Source organism: Protopterus annectens, chromosome 3.part0 (assembly GCF_019279795.1).
Source record: "Protopterus annectens isolate FY-2018-M chromosome 3.part0, PAN1.0, whole genome shotgun sequence".
NCBI lineage: Eukaryota > Metazoa > Chordata > Ceratodontiformes > Protopteridae > Protopterus > Protopterus annectens.
Genome location: NC_056731.1, coordinates 1,194,539,896 through 1,194,561,959, shown reverse-complemented (window position 1 = coordinate 1,194,561,959; position 22,064 = coordinate 1,194,539,896). Strand labels below are relative to the sequence as shown.

Genomic DNA, 22,064 nt, shown 5'->3' with positions numbered 1-22,064 from the left:
TAAGTGCAGATTTGACAGTAGTAGTTATAGAAAGAACATCTTTAGTAACAGCATTTACGCTATAATAATAGTCACCCTCGATTTATTAAAAAGAATATCCCTAGACACCAAAACATCAGGGTCGCTATGTTGACCACTGATAATGGGAAGTTCCTGTTTGTCTACAGAGGTTATAAAATAGAAGAACTTGTGCATGTGACACAAAGAATAAGCCTGAAAAGGTAGACTTTTTGGTCATCTAACAGTGTAGTACCTCGCGGGCGGTACTGCGCAGGTTAGGATGTGTCCATAATGATTGGCATGTCAGCGCACATTTGAGTGACAGTGGTCCGTCTCCCGCGAGGTACTACACTGTTAGATAGATAACCCAAATACCGACATATATTGCAATACATTACACCGGACCGACAATTAATGTATAATAAGCATTATACCAAAAAAGCAGGAACATGAACACCGGACAGGTTTTTAATGCCACAATCAGGTTTATTTCAAGAAAAACAAATACCAAATACCTTAGGTAGCAGGTAGTTGTGACAATATGAAAGTACACGTTGGCAGGTTACTTGTGACACTAAAGTTAGCGGTTCATTATCGGTTTTAAATAGCGTGAATTCAGACATAAAATCAGCGGTTATTATAACATTAAATGTGCGATTATTATACGGTACTATTTTTAGTTTTTAGAAGGTAGATGGTTGAAAGGTGTGATGGGGGCTTGTTTGTTATCTTGTGCTCTTTATATACAGATGTATATGTTCTTTCCATGTATAACTTATGTACAATACAGATCTTTGTTTATATTTCATAATTTTCAGGTATTTAATGATGGGAAAGGTGGACCACTCACTGTCACTCAAATTTGCACTTATACCTTATGTACAATATAGATCTTTGTTTATATTTCATAATTGTCATGTATTTCATGACGGAAAAGGTGTCTGGTGTTCATGTCCCTACTTTTTTTGGTTTAATTACATTAATTGTCGGTCCGGTGTAATGTATTGCAATATATGTCGGTATTTGTTATTCGCTATTAAATTCTGTCAACAGCTATATTTTAATTAACTTATATTGCAGTATTACAGCTAATTACTATTAATGTTGCAATGTCTGTTGTGGGTGTTTAGGGGCGGGATTTGCTACTGCGCATCCTGCGAGGTACTACACTGTTAGATAACCGACTTTTTATCTGCCTATTTTGGTTAAACCCCTTAAAAACAACTTAATTACTGAAAATTCTCCTTTGGATTTGACTAGTGTTTGTTGTCTAGACCTGTCCATCGATAGTCATGGAATTTGAGCTGTGATTATGGACAACTAGAAGATGTTACAGGAGAATTTGGACAATTAAGGTTATAGGGGGCCCTTAAATTTGTTTACAAAAATACTTGTAGTTTTAAGAGTATGTTGCAGAATGACACCACAAAATTGCCTACTACGGGCTCTATGTCATATAAGAGCAAAGGGATGCATAAATGAGATGGGTGCCAAGTCTTTAGATTTATCTGGGAGGGACCTTATATTAGTTTACCACACCTAGCCTATACTATTATGGTTCCTGGAATTTTTAATTGCAAATCAAAAGGGGTTATTTATATTTGTAAATGTTCAGGGTGCGATGCATTTTTACATCGGTATAACGGCAATGGGTTTTGCCAAGAGAATCAAAGAGCATCTTTATTCTATTATGGTAAAAAAAAATGATAAAAATGCACTCTAAACATACCCAGTATTGTCAAAAATATAATAAGTTTTTATTCTCTATATTAGAACAAGTATCTTTAGATGGGGGGGATTTCAGTAATAAAGTAGAACAGAGAGAAACCATATGGCAATTAAGATTGGGGGCTTACAAAATGCCGGGTCTGAATGATTTGATTAATATTGCATGTTTTTTTTAAAAGACAGAAGATTAAAGATTAATAAATAAATGTTTTATAGGTTTTTATCTATGTGTCTTTAAAATGGTCTTTAGGATTTGATTATTTAATTGTTTGATTTGGTCTTATATTTTTATTGGTTGGTTCTTGTACAAATTGCAGGTCATTTCTGTAAGAAGTTATTCTGAAGAAGGCTTTTGTAGACAAAAGCGGAAATTAAAGGATTAATATGCTAATATTTGGTTCTGAAGTGCTTTTTTGGTGGTTTATTTCATTATAGCAACTTTTTAATTTATAAGAGCACTGTTTAACATCTGTCCCTATTTTTAAGCCTTTGTTCCCCCCATTATTTTAGGTTTTATCTGGATTCCTTGAACTAAAAGGTTGAGCGGTATGCATACCATTTAAAAGATTTGATCCACTACTCAATCAATCTCACTCACACACACACATACACACACACACACACACACACACACACACACACACACACACACACACACACACACACACACACACACACTCTCTTCTGCTTTCATACATACAAGCACCAATACACTCATATGAAGACAGAAGCAAGCACACTCATACACACAGATTTACACTTTTCTATTTTTTATTATCCACGTTTTAAATTTAGACTTGCTAAACAGCAAAAGCACTACTTAGTGAGTGTATAATAATGTTCTCTCCATTACTGTCCATGCCTTAATATGCTGCTGTGAAGTGCTGGACTCTCAGCAGGTATTACCTGAACATTAACTCCCTGCTGGAGAATGTTCTTCAATCAAAGGGGCAATGCACTGGTCACCCTTTCTCTAGAGGTACATAAGGTACTTACCTTGATAGTAACATATGTTTTTGCAAGTATTACGAACTGTGTGTGTGTGTGTGTGTGTGTGTGTGTGTGTGTGTGCGTATATATATATATATATATATATATATATATATATATGTAGATAGATTTTGATAATATACATATACATCTCTCTCTCTCTCATTTATTTACACACACACACATACACACATACTCATGGTATGTATATATGTACAAGTACAACTGTATCATGTATAAATTCACCTGAAATACTCTTTCTATTAGAAAGCCATAAATTTAATCATATATATATATATCTTCTTCTTCTTCTTTCGGCTTTATCCCGGTTAGGGGTCGCCACAGCGACCATGACCACCATACTGAAATGGCAAGTGTTTTTTTTGTTTGAGGGGCCAGCCCCCCAGCCCCCAACCTTCCACAGAAGGCACACCTACACACACCTACGCACACCTAGGATTTAGAGTGTCCTCAATCCACCTGCAGCATGTTGGGAGGATGTGGGAGCCGAACCAAGGAGGAAAGAAACCCACCACACAGGGAGGAGATGCAGACAGAAGACTCTAGGCACCAGCCGACCGATCGAAGAGCACCAGAACCTGCTGTGAGGTGGCATGCATGCACCACTGCACCAATGGCATATATATATATATATAATAAAATTATTTCAGTCCATCTTGTTAAATATCTAATAATCAACACATTTAAGTTTTCAATAGACACTTTAAAAGATTTGACTTCTGTCACGGTATTTTTAATGCAAAGTTTTTAAAACTCTTTGTGCTTTTACAGGATATGATGTGCTTCCCATCAGCAGATACATAGTTATGAAATTGAATCCTGAATTGCAATGTAAAATATCTTTGTAAATTCTTACCTTATGCACATTTTCTGTGGTTACGGTTTTGGATGTGTTGGATCTTACAAAGAATATGCAAGTGCCACTTAGAGCAACATCATTCCCTTCTGTCACAAATAGCTTTGGCTTGCGGCTTCGTGCTGTTCCAGTCAGGATTCCTATATTGTTGACATTGTTTTAGGTAAAGGTCATGAGTTTGTAAGCTTTACATTTCATTACATTAACTAAGCATTAACAAAACCAACAATTCACATCATTACGGCAATACATTTGCTTTTCTTGTTTTTAGACTGAGGATAGTTGCTTTATATTACATATATATTTCTTCCTGAGAAACAAGTTTACTATTTAGATATAGATCACCGTTTGTATACATATCTATATGTATATGAAAGATGTCATACAGAATTGTGCCCATTAACTTTTTCACACTTCTTTTTTTTTTCAAAACAGGTTTATTGTTTTAACATACAAGAGAACTATCATAACAATTTTATACAAGTAATTAAAAATAGATATGATTATAACATTCAACAAAACAACTAAAGTATTTACAAAGACATCCACTACAATCAGATCAATTAATTAAACTAAAATACCATGCTATTGAAATTAGGATTTTTTTAACAAATTTTGTAAATTATCCCGTACAATATAATAAGATGTTTTTCTAGTTGTTCTTGACCTAATTGTGTTTATTTCCATATGGCACACTATATTCATAACATTTTTAAATTCATTGAACGAAGGAGGTGTATCTGAAATCCAATTGCTGGTTATTATTTTCCTAGCCACTGCTAGAATAGACCATAACAAGGGAAGCTTAACCTTTTTAACACTTTGAGGTACAGGTGTGTTGAATAATATAAGAGATTTAGAAATAATGAAATTATCTGTAAAAAAGAGCCTGCAAAAATTCATTAATTGACTTCCAGTATTCTTTCAATTTTATACAGTCATAAAACATATGAGCCCAGTCAGCATTAATTTCTACATTACATCTCTTACATAGATTATCTTTATTATTTATTTTATTCATCATCAAAGGTGTATAAAAAGATCTATGTAAAAATTTCCATGTATAAAGTCTCCAGACAATGGAAGACGTAGTTCTATAGGCAGATTCCAATATATATTGTTTATCTTGTTGATTTGGTGGGTCCCCATTAATAGAAGTGAAATAATTCCAGTATGTATCTACACTGTAAAAAGTTTCTTGTCTGATAATTTTATGTATGTATGAAAGTTTACCTTTATCAGAAACTTTATGTTGTAAATTTAATACCAAGTAATCAATCAGTGTTGGAATAGATTCTTTAACTGTTATAGACATTAGATCTATTTTATTAATGAGATGTTGTCTTAAGGTCTGAACCTCTAACCAGCAAGTTTCTCTTAGATCAAATTCTTGTTTTAAGAAATCTAGACTTTTAACTTTATTATCAGATATCAACTGATACCAGTACTTTAGATCATTATCTATAGCTAAATGAGTTCCTTCAGAAGTAGATGACAAAAGCATACCCTGAGTATACATTATAGGGAATATAATAAAATTCCATTCCCTATACTTAGGGTGCATGAATATAAAGTTACGATAGCTAATAATAATATTTAATGGGTAACAAACCATGTGTTTAGGTGTAATAGGTGAAGTACAAAATTCCTTTAGTAACCATAACATGGAGTTATTTACAATCATATTTTTATGTGTGAAGGAGATTTTCATGAAGTGCATACTAATTAGCTCCCAATAATCTTTCCATTTTGCGACATATGACTGATCTATTAATAAAGTAATAACTTTTACAATAGAAGAGATAGTATATAAATTAAAGTCTGGAAAAGAAATACCCCCTTGAGACCAGCTATTAGTATGTTTCTTTAATGCAATCCTAGGTCTATTAGGTGCCCATAGGAAATTTAACATTAGTGTATTCAGTTTCTTGATAATTATTTTTGTAGGTGGAAGTATTATTGATTGTATTAAGTATAAAATCTTGGGGAATATTATCATTTTAATAATTGTAAGTCTCTCCTCCATAGTAAAAAACATATTATTCCAGGTATTAAAAATATTTTGTATATTAACAAAACAGGCATTATAATTATTATATATAATAGATTTAATATCTTTAGATAGTATTATACCTAAATAAGTTATCTGACCTGAATTGGGTACATATTTAGTAAAATCACTAATGAGAATATTTTTGTGTATATATAGGTAGTATTTTAGTTTTTTCTTCATTGAATATTAAACCAGACATACTTTTAAAATTCATCATTTTATCAAATAGAGACTGCATAGAAGAATTAGATCCTGCTGATGTACTTAGAACATCATCTGCAAAAAGTTGAATTTTGGATGTTGTATTTTCATCTATTTCAAAACCCTCTATGTCAGTACTGTTTCTGATCAAATTAGCCCAAGGCTCCATTACTAAAGTGAATAATAGTGGAGAAAGTGAACATCCTTGTTTTGTACCTTTAAACATGGGTATTTTTTGTGAAACATATGTTCCTACCTTAATATAAGCCAATGTTCCTTTGTATAAATGTTCAATTAGATTTACAAATGCATCTGAGAAGTTTGTGCACTTCAGTAAGGTAAACAGATAGTCCCAACTTACTGAATCAAATGCTGAACTTATATCAAGACTAATAAGTATTAAATCTTTCTTTTTCCTATTTGCAAAATCAATTAATGTTAAAGTTCTTCTTATATTATCAAAAGTATTTCTATTTACAATGAAGCCTGTCTGATCTATATCTATAATGCCGGGGATGATTGTCTTCAATCTATCAGCAAAAATACTCATAAACATTTTATAATCAACATTAAGTAATGAGATGGGCCGATATGAAGTACATCCAGTTGGATCTTTATTAGGTTTTAAAATTGGCGAAATAAATGTATATTGCCAAGATGGGGGGGTTATTAACTCAGTTTGGGCCAAAATAAAAACCATGAATATGTACTTTTAGAAAGGATTTTATATATCTCTGGTATAATACCATCATTACCCGGTGCTTTGTTTGATTTAAGCTTATTTATTTGTGTAATAACCTCTGTATATGAAATACTTTTGTCCAATAGTTTAATCTGTTGTTTATTAAGCTTTTTATTCATGTTTGTGGTTATAAACTCCTTTATTTTATCTTTAGGTTCCATGTTAATGTTATTATGGTTAATTTTGTGAAAGTGATTTCTAAATTCATCTAGTATTTCTGGTATATTAGAAACATTCTTCTTTTTCCTTAGAGAAAAGATTTCTTTGATATGGTTTTGTTTATTCAACCTTTTTGTTTTATTTTTAAGTCTATGTAAGTATTTGGGGCTTATTGAATAAGACAAAACTTGTATTCTCTAAAGTTATTTTAACTTTATGAGTTAAAATTTCTTTGTATTTCTCATTTAGTTTATTTCTTCAATAACTTTCTTGTCCATAATATTTTCTTTATTATTATGTTTATAAGAGTCTAATTTACTTTGAATATCTAACAATTCCTTATCCCAAGATTTCCTTTTATTATTATACCATCTGATACTTTGTCCATATAGATATGATTTTAAGGCATCCCAAACATAGACAATGGAGACTTCAGGAGTATTATTTATGTCTAAAATGTTTTACTTCTGAAAGTATATATTCTTTATAGTCTTTTAGTTGAGTTAAGTATGCTGGTATCCTTTTGATCTGAACATTATGAGTATTTTTTATCATGAATTCAAAACAATTGAATTATGATCAGATATAGGACATGAAATGATTTTGGAATTAATTAAATCTGTTACCATCTGGTTAGAAATAAAGACCCTATCTATTTTTGAATAAGTTTTGTATCTGTTAGAAAAAAGGTGTATGGTAATGATTTTGAATCTATCTGATTATTAATATCATTCAAATGATAAGAATTAGCAAAATCATTTAAATGTTTTGCATTAGATGTAATTCTTCTTTTTCCTATAGTGGTAGTATCACTTTCATGTAGTATACAATTAAAGTCACCAGCTAAAATAATATCTCCTATAGAGAATGATATGATCTTATCAAGATGATGTTTCACTGTATTAATAACAATTCCAGGTATCCAATATACATTAATTAAAGTGTAAGTCTTCCCATTAATTTGTATTGTAACCATACAAAACATTCCTTTGTCATCCTGATAAGACTTAATGGTTTTAGGAATGGGCATACTTTTATTCCATAAAATAGCCACTCCTCTTTTTCTGAGTGTGCTCTGAACTAACCAATACTGTATATTTGTTTGTGGCTAGTTTATCAATATCTTTTTCAAGAGATGGGTTTCTTGCAGGAAGACTAAATTGGCCTTATGTAAATTAATGTATCTTATTAGGCTTGCCCTTTTACACGGATTATTCAATCCATTAATGTTTAAAGAAATTCCTTTTAAAGATGTCATTTGGCATTTTTAAAACTTAAGAATCTTATGATCAAAATAACAAATAACAACATAAGTAATGTTACATCTCCTCCTTTAGGTGTACCTTTAAATATAGCTGTATTTATTGAATCTCTTATGGGATTTTGTATAGGATTCAATTTTGTTTGTAGTGACAATGAGTGTACAAAATATATTGTGGATGTCAAAACTATATACATATAACAATGAACAAGTGAAAATAATGTAAGGATTAAACCTTGCATCCAGCCTGGAGTTAAAAACTCCAACTTAGAGTAGTATTTACCACTCAAGTTAACCCCCTACCCTAAGCAGCAGTACCTCAGCTACCACCTTATCAATTTAATACTGGTTATATTTAACTTAAATTAACAGCTTTCAATTCAATTATCTAGCAAGACAAGACTACACATTTGATAAAACAGCATCATATAAACTAAGATAAGCTTTTTTTTTTTTTTTTTTTAAACTATTCATACTACTATATACATATATGTAATATAATACACTTGTATTCAAATAGCATTCAAATAATCTTGATATTAGGAACCAAGAGAAGAGAGAGAAATAAAAGATGTGAAAGATGGAGAGAGAGAGTGAAAGAAAGAGAGAGGAAAAAAAAAAAGAAGGCATATTTACATATTAATTTATTCAAAGTATGTAAAATTAAGTTCTAACATTCATTTAAATCAAAAACTTTGGCTAATATGGTTCAAACATTACATATATTAAGATGCATCTATTTTCTGTCATGTAAATGCAGTCAACAGCTTCCAAAAAAACCTTGAATTGCTTGTATATGAGCATTTTATTCATACTCATTATTGTCAATAGAATAAAATATTATATTTATAGAAATTGTTATAAATCATAAAATCATACTGCATAGTTATGCAAATTCTCAGAAACACTTGCATTATTGTAAAAAAAGCCATCTGTATTTTGTATGTCTATACTACTGCTTTAAAATATATCACATGACAATTTCTTCCAGAATAGAGTTATAAAGTTATTTATGCTTGTCAATCAGATGAATTAAATGAGTTATAGTAATGTATATGTTTGTAACATAAGTTTTTAACACAAATTAGTATGCTGCAGTCAAGTAGATTTTCAAAAACACTTGAATAAATGTTTCATTTTCTATGCCTACTAAAATAAGACATTTACTTACTACAAGAAACTGCATCATTTAAAATCATTATAACTGACATATTTTATGAATTATAACAGATATTTAAGTAATTATATAAAATAACTCACATTTAAATGTTAAAGAGTTCATTTTCCTTCACATAGTCGCATTTGCATCAGTTCTACTTCCTGGTAGAGTGTTCTTCCTGAATCTGTGATGTGTCAGTGTGATATCTGGGTGAAAGGTCAAATTGACTGCTTTCAGCTTCTCTGTGAGAATTCTGAGAGTTGAAGCTTTTAAAACAACTCGAGGACACTGTTCATGAGGCAGCCCACATCCCAGATTGTCTCCCTTAACATTTTGGCGGGAAACTTGTTAAAAACTAGTGACAAACATTCATTTAGCAGTGTAAATGCATCTAAACATGACAAAACCTTTGTGATGTATTTTACAGGTTATTACAGTCTCTATGTAAGTGAAATTAAGCCCAAAGTTATTAATAAGTAATAAAACTCAATATTTTTGTCCCAACTCATTTTTTATGCAAATCTTATTATTTACTGTGTCTATATGATCAAAAGCATTTCTATATATTAACATGAAAAAAAAATAAAGAGAAAGAATAAAGAAAAGAAAAAGAGAGTAGAAAATAAAAGAGTGTAAAGCAGAAATAAAAAAAATGTAAGAGAAAGCTATAAGAAGTATATACAATGGAATATTACTTACTGTTTATATTAATAGAGTTAAAAATAAAACATATTATTTACTATTATTTAGTTCTAATTATTATTAGTTAAAGCATGACAGATTATTTACAAACAAGCATAAGCAGTATAATCAAGAAAGTATAATTAGGAATAGCATTTGAAGAACATATAAACTTTTTACAAGGAATAAATATGTTATTATTCCATTTATCATATTTTCATTACTCTTCTCTCCCTGCCCTCCCCCACCCTTTACCCACTACATAATCTAAATAGAATGTCATTGTTTAAACAAAGAAAAGAAGAAAAGGAGAAAAAAAAGAAAAAAAAAGTATCAAATTACTGACCTTACTTCTCTTTTTCAGAAAGAAAAACAAATTGAATAATAGCTTGTTATTAGTTCCTCAGATATTTTGACTGGTTATGAAACAAAACATTTCTTTGCACACAGAGAATAACTTTGATTAAATCTTTTTCAGAATATTTGTGGCTTTCTGGAAATGCAGGAACTATATTTAAAAAGATTAATAATGAAGTAAAATGATAAGAGAAAAAAAAGAAAAAAAAAACATAGAACAAATCATTTGTTTTTTAGTCTCTTCTTCTTCTCTGAAGTCTTCCACAAAGTTTCAGTTGCCAGTCTCTTTAATGAAGGACTAGCCCATTCCATTTCCTCTATTTTATCCAAAATCTTATTTTTTTTGATAAACAGTAAAGCAGAGTCTAAGTCATCAAAAATTTTAGGACCATCAGGAAGGAAGATTTTTAGCTTGGCAGGAAACAGAAGGTATGTTTTAAACTGTGCTTTTTTAAGCTCCCTTATTAGTGGCAGAAAAACTTTTCTTTTAGCTATTACCAAGGAAGAATAGTCATTGTCAAAACACACCGTTGTCTCATTAATCTTAACAGGAGCTTTAGCCCAAGCAGATTTAAGAACCATCTCTTTATCAAAAGATGATATAAATCTAACTATAACTGATCTAGGATAGTTTTTGTTAGAGTTAGTATTAGCTATAGATCTATGTGCTCTTTCAATACCAAAAGAGAATGCTTCTGGTAAGTCTAAAGTTTTAGGGAGCCATGTTGTTAAAAAAGAAGTAATATTGTTACCTTCAATATTTTCTGGCAGTCCAAAAATCCTAATGTTATTGCGCCTAGATCTATTTTCCAGGTCATCCAGCTTTGTTTGTAAATGTGTATTTTGTTTCAGCAGAAACTCAATGTTGATTTCCTCTTCTTGGATTCTATTTTCCATGTCATTCACAGCTTCTTCTATGCCTGTCATCTGGATCTCCTGTTGCTGCAGGTCTATATGTAACAAGTCTATTTGTTTTGTAGTTTTTTCTATGAAGGTATCTATTTTAGTATCCATTTTATCCATCTTAGCAGTAAGTTGCTGGATTATAGTTATCAGAGACTGAAGTTCTTTCTTGATGCTGGAGTCTTGAGAATTTGTCTTACTGGAACTCATTTCAGACTGATAAACTGACAGGAAAATTTCCAAAGTGATTTCTGACAGGAATATTGTTAAAATTTCCTTTCTTTTTTAGATATAGTTCAAGAACTATATAAAATAAACATATTTAGAAAGAAAATTACTTCAAAAATTAATTTTTTAAGTAATTAATTCCTGTCAGTGTAATGAAATTGGTGGAGCTGAAGAAATCTGCTGCTATCCTGTGTTCATCCTTGGCCACGCCCCTCCAAATGTATCCTTTTTCTCACTTCTTGAAGATACTGGATAATGAGATCTTCTATCAATCATAACTTCACAGCTACTACAAAAGTATCATATTTTCTTATTCTTAATATTAATATTAATCATCAAATATACATTCTTGATTTCTTCACACATCGCTTAGTTTATTCTTAAACTCTCTATACTTATTATGTTTCCAACCTTATTTTATCGAAGTTAAAGAAAATTCATCCTTCCTTGCATGTACAGTCTAATATCGTTCTTTTCAAATATTCTCATTTGTTGCACAGTTTCTATTTTAAGTCACTACTTTATCCATTTAAAGGAGTACAGCACCCACAGACTCAAAAAACATGGTTAAAACATCTTGGCATGATGTTTCCTACACTAACAGCACTCTGGGATTATTTACAGGATTTTAAATATTTTTATATGTAATTCCAGACTCTGACCACCTGGAGGCTGGCATAGTGAGGTGGTTTGGATAAATCAGGTTGCCATCCAGTATCCCAGAAATCATTGTTTGGCTCAAAAATGTTACATCTTGCAGGCCTCCGTTTGCCTAAAGTTCCTGTAATTTCATAGATGGTGCATGCGTACAAAGTACTGAGTAAAATAGAACAGTGCAAGTGCTTTACCAGAAAGGCTCATCCAGACTCTGCTACACTGTGCTGTGAAGGAAAGGTTAGTTTGCTTTTATTTTTTGTATTACTGTATTGCATTTCTATATTTTGAATACTGTAGTTTGTTTTCTTTACCTTGTGTTTTGCTTGCATTCTGTTTAACAGCATATTAAAACTTCAAAAGAGACCACAGCTCTCTCTGTTCTGAGTCAGGCAGAAATAAGAACTGATTAATTAAGGACTCGTTCATAAGACAGAAGAGGTCACTTAAGGTTAATCACTTGTTAACAGAGGGGGTGGAGCTAGGAACTAAAATTTCTATTTAAGGAGTAAATTAAAACATTTCAGAGCTTTACCAGAAAGGCTCATCCAGACTCTGCTACACTTTGCTGTGAAGGAAAGGTTAGTTTGCTTTTATTTTTTGTATTACTGTATTGCCTTTCTATATTTTGAATACTGTAGTTTGTTTTCTTTACCTTGTATTTTGCTTGCATTCTGTTTTAACAGCATATTAAAACTTCAAAAGAGACCACAGCTCTCTCTGTTCTGAGTCAGGCAGAATTTTTTCCCGCCCTCCCACCCATTTAAGTTGTCTTGTTAAATACCACTGTTTTTCTAGTTGCCCGCCGCTTATGTTAATCTGACCATATATCTCATTTCTCTCTACTTTCACTGGCTTATGTGAGTAATCACAAAATCATCATTTTTGAAATCCCACCCCTTCAATTATTTAAATTTATTGTCCATCCTACAGTATTTCATAGTACCAAAATACAAAAGTGACCACCCCTTTCAATCCATCTTGCTGTTTTAAAAATAGTAACTCTCCACTAAACCTTAACTTTTTAAACAGGTAAAAGTTACTTACTTTCACATCTAACTTCTCTAGTGCACACTGCAGAGTGCATTCTTTTCAATCTTACCTTTAAGCATCCCTGTGACTAGCACTTTCTCTAATACCTGCTGGAAAGCACTAGGAAGCCTTAAACTCATACAAACACTGAACTCTCCTTGTTAACAAGGAGAAATTAATAGTAGGCACTAAACAGCCTATAATTGCAAAGTACCTTGCTAAGGAAACAGCTCCTATACTTTACAAAAAAAAAAAAGTCCCAAACCAGGCATGTCCAAGGGTCAGCTTCCGGTGATTTCTCCTGTCCACCTGGTGAATCTGGGCATACTGGGGCAATGCAGCAATTGCCTCATGTACACAGACAACCCTCTCCTCCTACCACCCAACACTACATCCTGTGAGAGATGCACTTACATAGCCAAAATGGAAGCAAAGTTCTCTCCACCCAAGATTGTGCTAAACAGTCAAGAGGAGAAGGTTAACACCCACACTACACCTCAAGCAACACATAGCCCTTCTAAACCTGCACCACCAACACCCACATATAGCAACACTAAATCCACATATGCAGAGGCCCTTAACTGTAACCTGCCCAAGCAACAAAGACCTCTGAAGCTGAAACGCAAACAAACACCAATCACAACCAATGTGTCACATAGTTCACACCACCAGTGTGCCACCCAGCAACAGCCCCTAAGGCAAGACAATATACCTAACACTTTAGTCATAGGTGACTCGTCCGGCACACTGATGTCCCTCTCACCAGGTTGAATAAGGAGAAAATTACAGTCAGCTGCCTGTCGGGTGCCAGGATCCGCCACATAACGCATGCACTCAAGTCACTCCACAACAAGTACAAATATGACTCTGTCATTGTCCATGTTGGAGTGAATGACTTGAGACGTACCTCCCTGGACTACATGAAAAGAGACATGGAAGAGCTCTCGGATCATGTGGCCCAGGCAGGTATGACCCTAGCCCTGAGTAGCATCCTGCCTTCGCCCAGAATGATACCACAATATAAGGATAAAATGATTGACTTCAACAATTGGCTAAGCTTATGGTGTCATTCAAAGGGGATCCAGTATCTGTCTGCGTGGGATGACATGATTGACAGACCACGATGCTTTGCCAGAGATGGTCTGCACCTGTCGCCCCTGGGATTCAGGTTACTGGCTAAGGCTCTTGCCACCCCTATAGTGCCTTTTTAGGCAAACTTCAAAGGACAAAACCACCACCGTAACAGGTACAAGCATGCAAAATCTGAAGGTAATGCTACTCAATGCTAGAAGTCTAAACCTCAAAATGCACTCTCTCGAGGCAAAATGGAGAACATCGATATCTGTGCAGTAACTGAGACCTGGTTCAAGGCTCCAGAGAGCACCCCTGCAATACCAGGCTACAACTCTTACCACACTTTTTGGCCACCAAACCAGGACGAAACACTAAAGGTGGAGGAGTGTCAATATTCACCAAGGATATTCACACCACCAGGCTAGTTGGCCAACACAATGTGTCTGAAATTCTCCAAGTGCAACTAACACTAGGTAAGACTGCAATCCAAACTGTAGCTTGCTACAGATCCCCCACCATACCCCAAGATTCTCACTACACCTTTCTAAACATACTGGAAAATATTAAGATAGAACCAAACACCCTAATACTGGGTGATTTTAACTACCCTGCCATTAACTGGGAAAACTACTCATGTCCCAACACCTTTGCGTAACGGTTCTTGGAATTCATAAATTCCAACGCCCTGGATCAACTAGTCCATAGTCCCACCAGGGGCTCCAATATCCTAGACATGGTCATTAACAACATGGGAAATCAATGCACCATACCAATGGTCACCTCCTCGTTAGTCAGGTCTGACCATAAGTTAATCACCCTTAACATCCACATCCCACCCCCACCCCCAGTAAAGAAACCACCATAAAAAACTTCTCCAAAGCCAACTTCATGCTACTCAAGTCAGAAATGACAAACTTCATGACACCCATGCAGACGGGAACTGAAAGTTCAACTGCTGAATCCTACACTAAGGCACTGTACGAGCACATCCACTCATGCATGAATCATGCCATCCCAAATAGAATCAAAATGCTCTCATCCAAAAAAAGGAAGCAAATCTGGTGGTCCCCTGCCATAAACAAACTTTACAACAAAAGGAAGAAACTTTTGCAGAAAAGAGGAAAATCCCAGGATGCAAAAAACTCCCTTACTAGCCTCAGTAAGAAACTGAGATGCCTCATAAAATCCTCCAAATCTAGTTACGAAAATAAAATTGCCAAAGATTCCAAAGACAACCACAAAGCATTCTATAACTATGTCAAGAATCTAAATGGCAATGCTCAGATCTGCTCTGAGCTAAAACAGAATGGTATTAAATATACTGATCCGAAGGATATTGCCAATATCCTGGCAGATCGATTCAGTGCCAACTTCACCCCCCTCTCACCCACTAAATGGCCCATCTCAATACCGCAAGATTGCCAAATTCCAGTAATAACGGCCACACAGGTACAAAACGCACTCTCTAAAGCCAAGAATACAGCATCCATGGGACCAGATGCCATCCCGGGCTGTGTACTACATGAACTACAATATGAACTGGTACCTCACCTAAGTGTCATGTTTAATCATAGCCTCACCTCAGGTTTCGTGCCCACTGAGTGGCGCAGAGCTACAGTTATCCCAATCCACAAGGGGGGATCCACCTTGGATCCCGGAAACTACCGTCCCATCAGTCTGACAAGCCTTATCTGCAAGGCCATGGAGCGTATTATCATGGAACTTATAAACAAAGACATTGGCAACCTTCAAACACTGGACCCCACCCAGTTTGGGTTTGTGAAGGGCCGATCTTGTCTCCTGAACCTGACTGACTTCTTTGAATCAGTCTCCAGAGCCATGGACAAGGGTAAGGTGGTCCACACAGCCTATCTAGACCTTGCCAAGGCCTTTGACACCATCCCCACTCTGGAATCATAGATAAACTTACTAAGTTGGGCATTAATCCCTATGTCACCCAATGGGTTGCTAAATGGCTTACTGATAGAACCCACACTGTAAAAGTAGCCGACTCCAAATCCAGCTCCAGACAAGTGACAAGTGGAGTACCTCAGGGTTCAGTCCTGGGGCCGCTCTTGTTTGGCATCTACTTCTCTGAAGTACAGGTCAACACTAAGGGACTCTGGCTAACAAAGTTTGCAGATGACTGCAAACTGGGAGCCATTATTGAATCCCCAAATGATGTGGATACTCTACAAAAGGGCCTTACAGAAACAGATGCTTTGTGCCAGAGCCATGGGCTCAAGCTCAATTGCCAAGAAATGTATTGTTATCTCCTTTGGGAAAAAACATGTATCCATGAATTACCATATAGGTGGCAGTACACTAAACACAGAAAGTGTGATAAGAGACTTAGGGACACAGGTGGACAGTGGTCTCACCTTCGATAACCACATCGCCACAACAGTCAGGAAATCCTTCTATGTGGCACACCTCATCACAAAGGGCTTTTCATCCAGAAAAAAGGAGGTCATTGTCCCACTGTACTCATCCCTCATTAGACCCATTATAGAATACAACGCCCCATTTGGTATGTACCTCTCAAGACATCTGCAACAACTAGAAAGGCCTCAGAAATACTTCACTAAAAGAATCACAGGCCTAAAGCAGATGCCCTACGCTGACCGCCTTAAAAAACTCCAGCTATACTCTGTCGCATATCGTCTACTCAGAGGCGATCTCTGCTTAACATACAAGGCCATGTCAAACCCAGAGCTGTTGGACATGTTACATTTAAAGAAATCCCAATCCCTCAGAGCTACACGCTCCAGGGATCTAAACCTTGCCATCACAATAAACAAAACATGCTGGAGGGATAGGTTCCTGACCCAGAGACTCCCAAGACTCTGGAATAGATTGCCCATACATGTCAAGCAGAGTGCTTCTTTGGACCTCTTCAAGAGGAACCTTGACGATTGGATGGGAGAAAGGAAATTCACCCCAGGGATCACGTCAGTCGCCCTGCTAGACAGGGGTCCAGGAAAGTAAATAATGTGGGAAAAAATAGCCAGGGAATTGTTATGGCTAGGCTTGTATAGGCCCTAGGGCTGATAGCCTAGTACCAACCTATGAACCTATGAATAAAATTCCCTGCTGCTGGATGACTACTTAAAACAGAAACAGTGCAAATGCCACAGAACACACTCAAAGTGCTGTTTACTGCTGCCTTTTTTCCTAATTTAGTTTAAATGGCACTAATTTGTGAGACAATGAATTCCAGTCCATTTACTTCTCCCCTCCCCCATAACACTTAGCTTCCCTAGCTGTCAAAGTCCTGAGGGTAATTTGACCTGGTAATTCCATTGATTGGCAGATCTCAGCAGGGTGTTTGACTCATGCAATTTAATCTTTGCTCTAGCATTTCCTTTGTTAGAGGGGACATTTTTTTGCTGCACTATAGCCATGGCCTTACTTGACTGCAATCACACCCAGTAAGGTCTTGCACCAAGGAGATAAAGAATAAAACATTTATACTATTAACCAGTTTAGATCTTTATTAATTTAAGTGTTAAGGTATCACTTCATGCTTCCACCTTGTTAAAAATTGAGATTTACAAGTGCAAAGTATGATGGTATGCAGTGTTTGCCTTCATATGTTTTTACTCCACTGGTTGGTTTGCAAAAAAAAAAAAAAACTTTTGCAGTGTCCCTGGATTTGTCTTTGTACATACAAACCACATTGCTATATTTTCCCCTTCCTTTTTCTTGTGTCCAGAAGTCACTTATAACAAAGTAATTTTTTTATTGATTTTTTTTTAAATAAAGGACATCAAGGTTAACTTACCTTGAATCAGATAATGGATGCCACTGCAAAGAATCACTGTTGAAATATTTGTGCATGGACAAAATCCCTTACTAAATCTATTTTCCAGCCTCCAGTTCAATTGGTGCTATGGCTTTAATATACTGGTGTGTTTGCTCATGCCTTCCAAATATCTCCACCATTACATACCAGTTTTGCAGTGTAGTAACCACCCAACATGCCCATACACCGTTAGCCATCAATATGCAGCTACTCCTGTTCATGGGAGTATGTGAATTAATTTTCAGACTTAAGGTGTGGAAGCTGCACTGAATAATTCTAAGTGCTTGTTCAGGTTTCACATGGTGCTTGCTTAGAGCTACTCTCATGTTAAGCCACTATGAATATGTTGCACTGCTACCTCTGATACCAGGGTAATGTTTTAATCTTTCTATTCCCGCACTGCACACTAGCAGTATCTGGTGCAAATACAACAGAGAAATACACCACCTAAGCATAATTTGCCATGCAGAATGTACAAGTAAGCAAACCAAATTTCTGTGTTTCCAAACATCGGTGTTACTACACTACTACTGAATAAAATGAACAGCACTCAGGCTGGGGGAAGAAGAAGGGAGCCATGACATCACAGAATGGTCGGGTCTTATTATTTTAGTTAGAATCAAATGCCGGCTGTGGTGATGTCACTTTGGGGGAGGGAAATGATTAAAAAAAAAAAAAAAAAAAGTACCTGCACTGCCTGGCCTCGATGTCAGTAACTGGGTGATTCCAGCAAGCTTTATTCAAACGTGAGAGAATCATTTTGTAAGTGAAACCATCACAGTATGAGAAGGTAGGCTTCTGTTACAGAAGTAAGGGGAATTATAAAAATTGTAAATGCTTTATTGTTGTTGCTTTACAGAGGACAATGTAAATAGAGAGAAAAAGGGCCGTGACATTGAGGAATACGTTAGAGAAACCTGTTGTACTCCTTTAAGTAAATATTACCATACGCTATCATTCTTAATAGGATATGGGAGTTTTATGCAAAGATCTCCATCTCAAGCATTAAGAGTTATATACACATGCTTCCTGTGTACATGTTCAAAAAGGCAAATAAATCTAAGTAATGGTGTGAACTGGTACAAAAAGCAAAAAAAAAAATTGTACATTCAAAGCAAGAGATGTCTATCTAAAATGCAGTTTCATAAACCTACCTTAGAGTAACATAAAATACTTCAAGTCACTGGACTTGGCAGGAGGAATGGACTACATTAATTGTGAAAGCTACTAAAATGTATCATCTAGGGAAACTCTTATTTGAGAATAAGCCCAATGTATTAATAGTTATTGCACTGAAGATTATAGATTCATAGGTTCTCTTACAAGCTTAGCCAGTTTTATCTAGATTTTACCAAGTTTCTATCCCTATTGGAAAGATAACAAGGGCCAGCAAGCATGGTTTTGACAATTTCACAGACTGCCTCTGTCCATAAGGGACAAGAGTGCCACCCCAGGAGTGAATGTGCTATTTCCCATCCATTGGCCAGAGTGTGCTTGAAGTTGGTCAGGAAGGGGCTCTGCTTCAAGTAAAAAGGAAGCCTGTTCCAGGGGAGGAGCAATCTCTGGGACACATAATCTGTCTCTCCAACATGATCTACTCATGTCAGAGATTAGGTTTAGATCTTTGGAATGGGTAAACTTGGTGCAGGTAGTTTTGTGAATAAGCAGCATTTCCATCAGGGCTGGGTGAGAGACTGGCTTGTAGGTCAAGAACAGATCACTCGTCAGTAATCGTTAGGAAACTGAATACAGATATAGGGTTTTTAATTGGTTTGCATATGACATGTTGGTTATACCCTGTATTTTTTTGGTGAGAAACCTCTGAGGATGCTCTAACTGTTGCAGGTGCCTAATGAGGTACATGCCAAAGGGTGCATTGCACTTGAGTATTGGTCTGATAAGTGCAGAGTACAGTTGTATTATGACATACTTAAACCTGGATACCATGCCCATACTTCTAAGCTGAACGACATACAAGGATTTTCTCACAACCATGGACACATGGTGGGCATAGTTCGGATTACTGTCTATGTAAGTACCCTGATTTTTTCACCCTGGTCCACTCATGGGGGGGGTGCTAATCAATGTTGCAATCTGCAAGGTTATTAGATTTCCCAAAGAGTATTATTACATATTTCTTCACATTTAGTTTTAGGTTTTGGCCCTGACACCAATCATTAGTCTGTATCAGTACTTTCTGTAGGATATCAACATAATTTGGGGGGTCAATGATTGCCACCAACTTGCAGTCATCAGCAAATTTGATTAGCCAAAGACAATCTACATTTGCCTTGGCATCTGAGGAGTATATCCCGAACAGGAGGGGGCCCAGGACTAAGTCCTGTGGTATTCCATTGGTGACTGGCCTCTTGCTGGATGTGGATTCCCACATTCTAATAACATGTGCCCTATCCATGAGCCAACTGGCTATTCATGTGGGGACGTAGAGGTTTATACCCAATTTACATACATACATATAAATATTTCAAGCATGGGCATTAATGTCCTTCTAGCGTGCCAATATACCAAAACACTTGTACCCATAATAAGTGTCCAGGTCATTCTTAAAAATATCTAAATTAGTACTTGCTTTAATGTAATTTGGTAGTCTGTTCCATGCATTGGCTACTCTGTCAGAAAACTAATTAGTATACTTCTCATTACTATAGAATCTTCTACATAGGTTGTCTGATGATTCTCTAGTACTTTTTGATAACCCCAAACATTCCCACAGGTGGTTTTCTCTAAATACCTGAATAAGATCTCTTAGATATCTGTAAGAAATACTGTACAAGTTCAGATATTTTAGTCTTTCATAAGAACTTAAATTATTTTCACATCCATGGATGCCCTTGGTATATTTCCACTGTACACTTTCCAGTTTACTCATGCTTGTTTTCTTACAGGGTTTACATATTGTTATTCCATACTCAAGTTTGGGTCTAATGTAACTAACAAACAATGACTTCATTATTTTTGATTTCCTAGACTTTATAAATCTTTTTATACAACCTATAGTTCTATAACTATCATTAACCAACTGGTTGACATGATTAGAAAAACTCCAAGCTGAATCTACCCATATACCCAGGTCGTTAAATGAGTCTACAGTTTAAATCACTGTGTGCTGTATTACATTTTCACCTTTCAGTTTATGTCTCCCCAATCTCATATGCTTAGTTTTTGATGTATTTATCAGCATATTATTCTCCTGTGCCCAAATGGTCAATTTAGTCCAGTTATTTTGCAGACATGCCTTATCAGTAACGCATGTAATCAGTTTACCTAATTTTAGGTCGTCTGCTTATAGACTGTAGAACACCTCATGTGAAAAAGTTTGGTCTGAATGATATAATCTAAATAAGTAAGGGTCTAGGACAGAACCCTGTGGGACTCCATGACTGTAACCAAGGATTTTACCTGTCCAGCTGCTGCATGATAATTGCCATGTCCTATTTGTAAGCCATGCAGCTATCCATCTTATCAAGAGTACATCAATACCTAGTTGTACTAATTTATTGATCAGTGTTTTGTGTATGACCTTGTCAAATGCTGAAGTTAAATCTATATACATTTCATCACAGCACAGTTTTTCAATCATAGCTGTTATTATATTGTTATAGAACATCATGTTACAGAGATGTTACAAGTGGTAATAGATCTGTTTTCAACATATGCACGGAAAGTCTCAGCCTATCCAGTTCTGGCAATAACATCCAATATTACCTTCTCCATTATTTTTCCACAACAGGAAAGTAGACTGAAGGGTCTATATGACTCTGGGTTAGTCCTACTCCCCTTTCCCTTAAAGACAGCTTAATAAGCATGTTTCCAATCTTGAGGAATCTCCCCATATTCATATGACCTAGTGAATAATAGATATAATGGTACTGTAAGTTCTTGCTGAAGTGTTCTCGGATCATTGTTACTAATTCTGCCTCCTGTGAGTTTATCTATAATATCAGAGTGGGTACTGTGAAAAATACCTTGGCCATGTCAAGGTAGGTGGTATGCACTGTCTTACCCTCAACCACAGCCTTGGTGACCTTCTCAAGGAAGTCCACCAGATTCGGCAGGAATGACATATCATTGATGAAGCTGAACTGGGTTGGCTCTAAAGTATGGACATTTCCTATGTCATTCTTAATCAGATCCAATAC

At 35.3% G+C, this 22,064-nt stretch overlaps 1 protein-coding gene across 1 annotated transcript in view; it reads right to left on the bottom strand.

The window, feature by feature from the left end:
- Positions 1–22,064, bottom strand: part of LOC122797018 (dynein axonemal heavy chain 5-like) — a 547,965-nt gene that overhangs the window by 380,012 nt on the left and 145,889 nt on the right. The window contains exon 5 of the mRNA XM_044065787.1: positions 3,596–3,735. Coding sequence (XP_043921722.1) covers positions 3,596–3,735 — 140 coding nt within the window. The remainder of the gene's footprint in view (positions 1–3,595; positions 3,736–22,064) is intronic.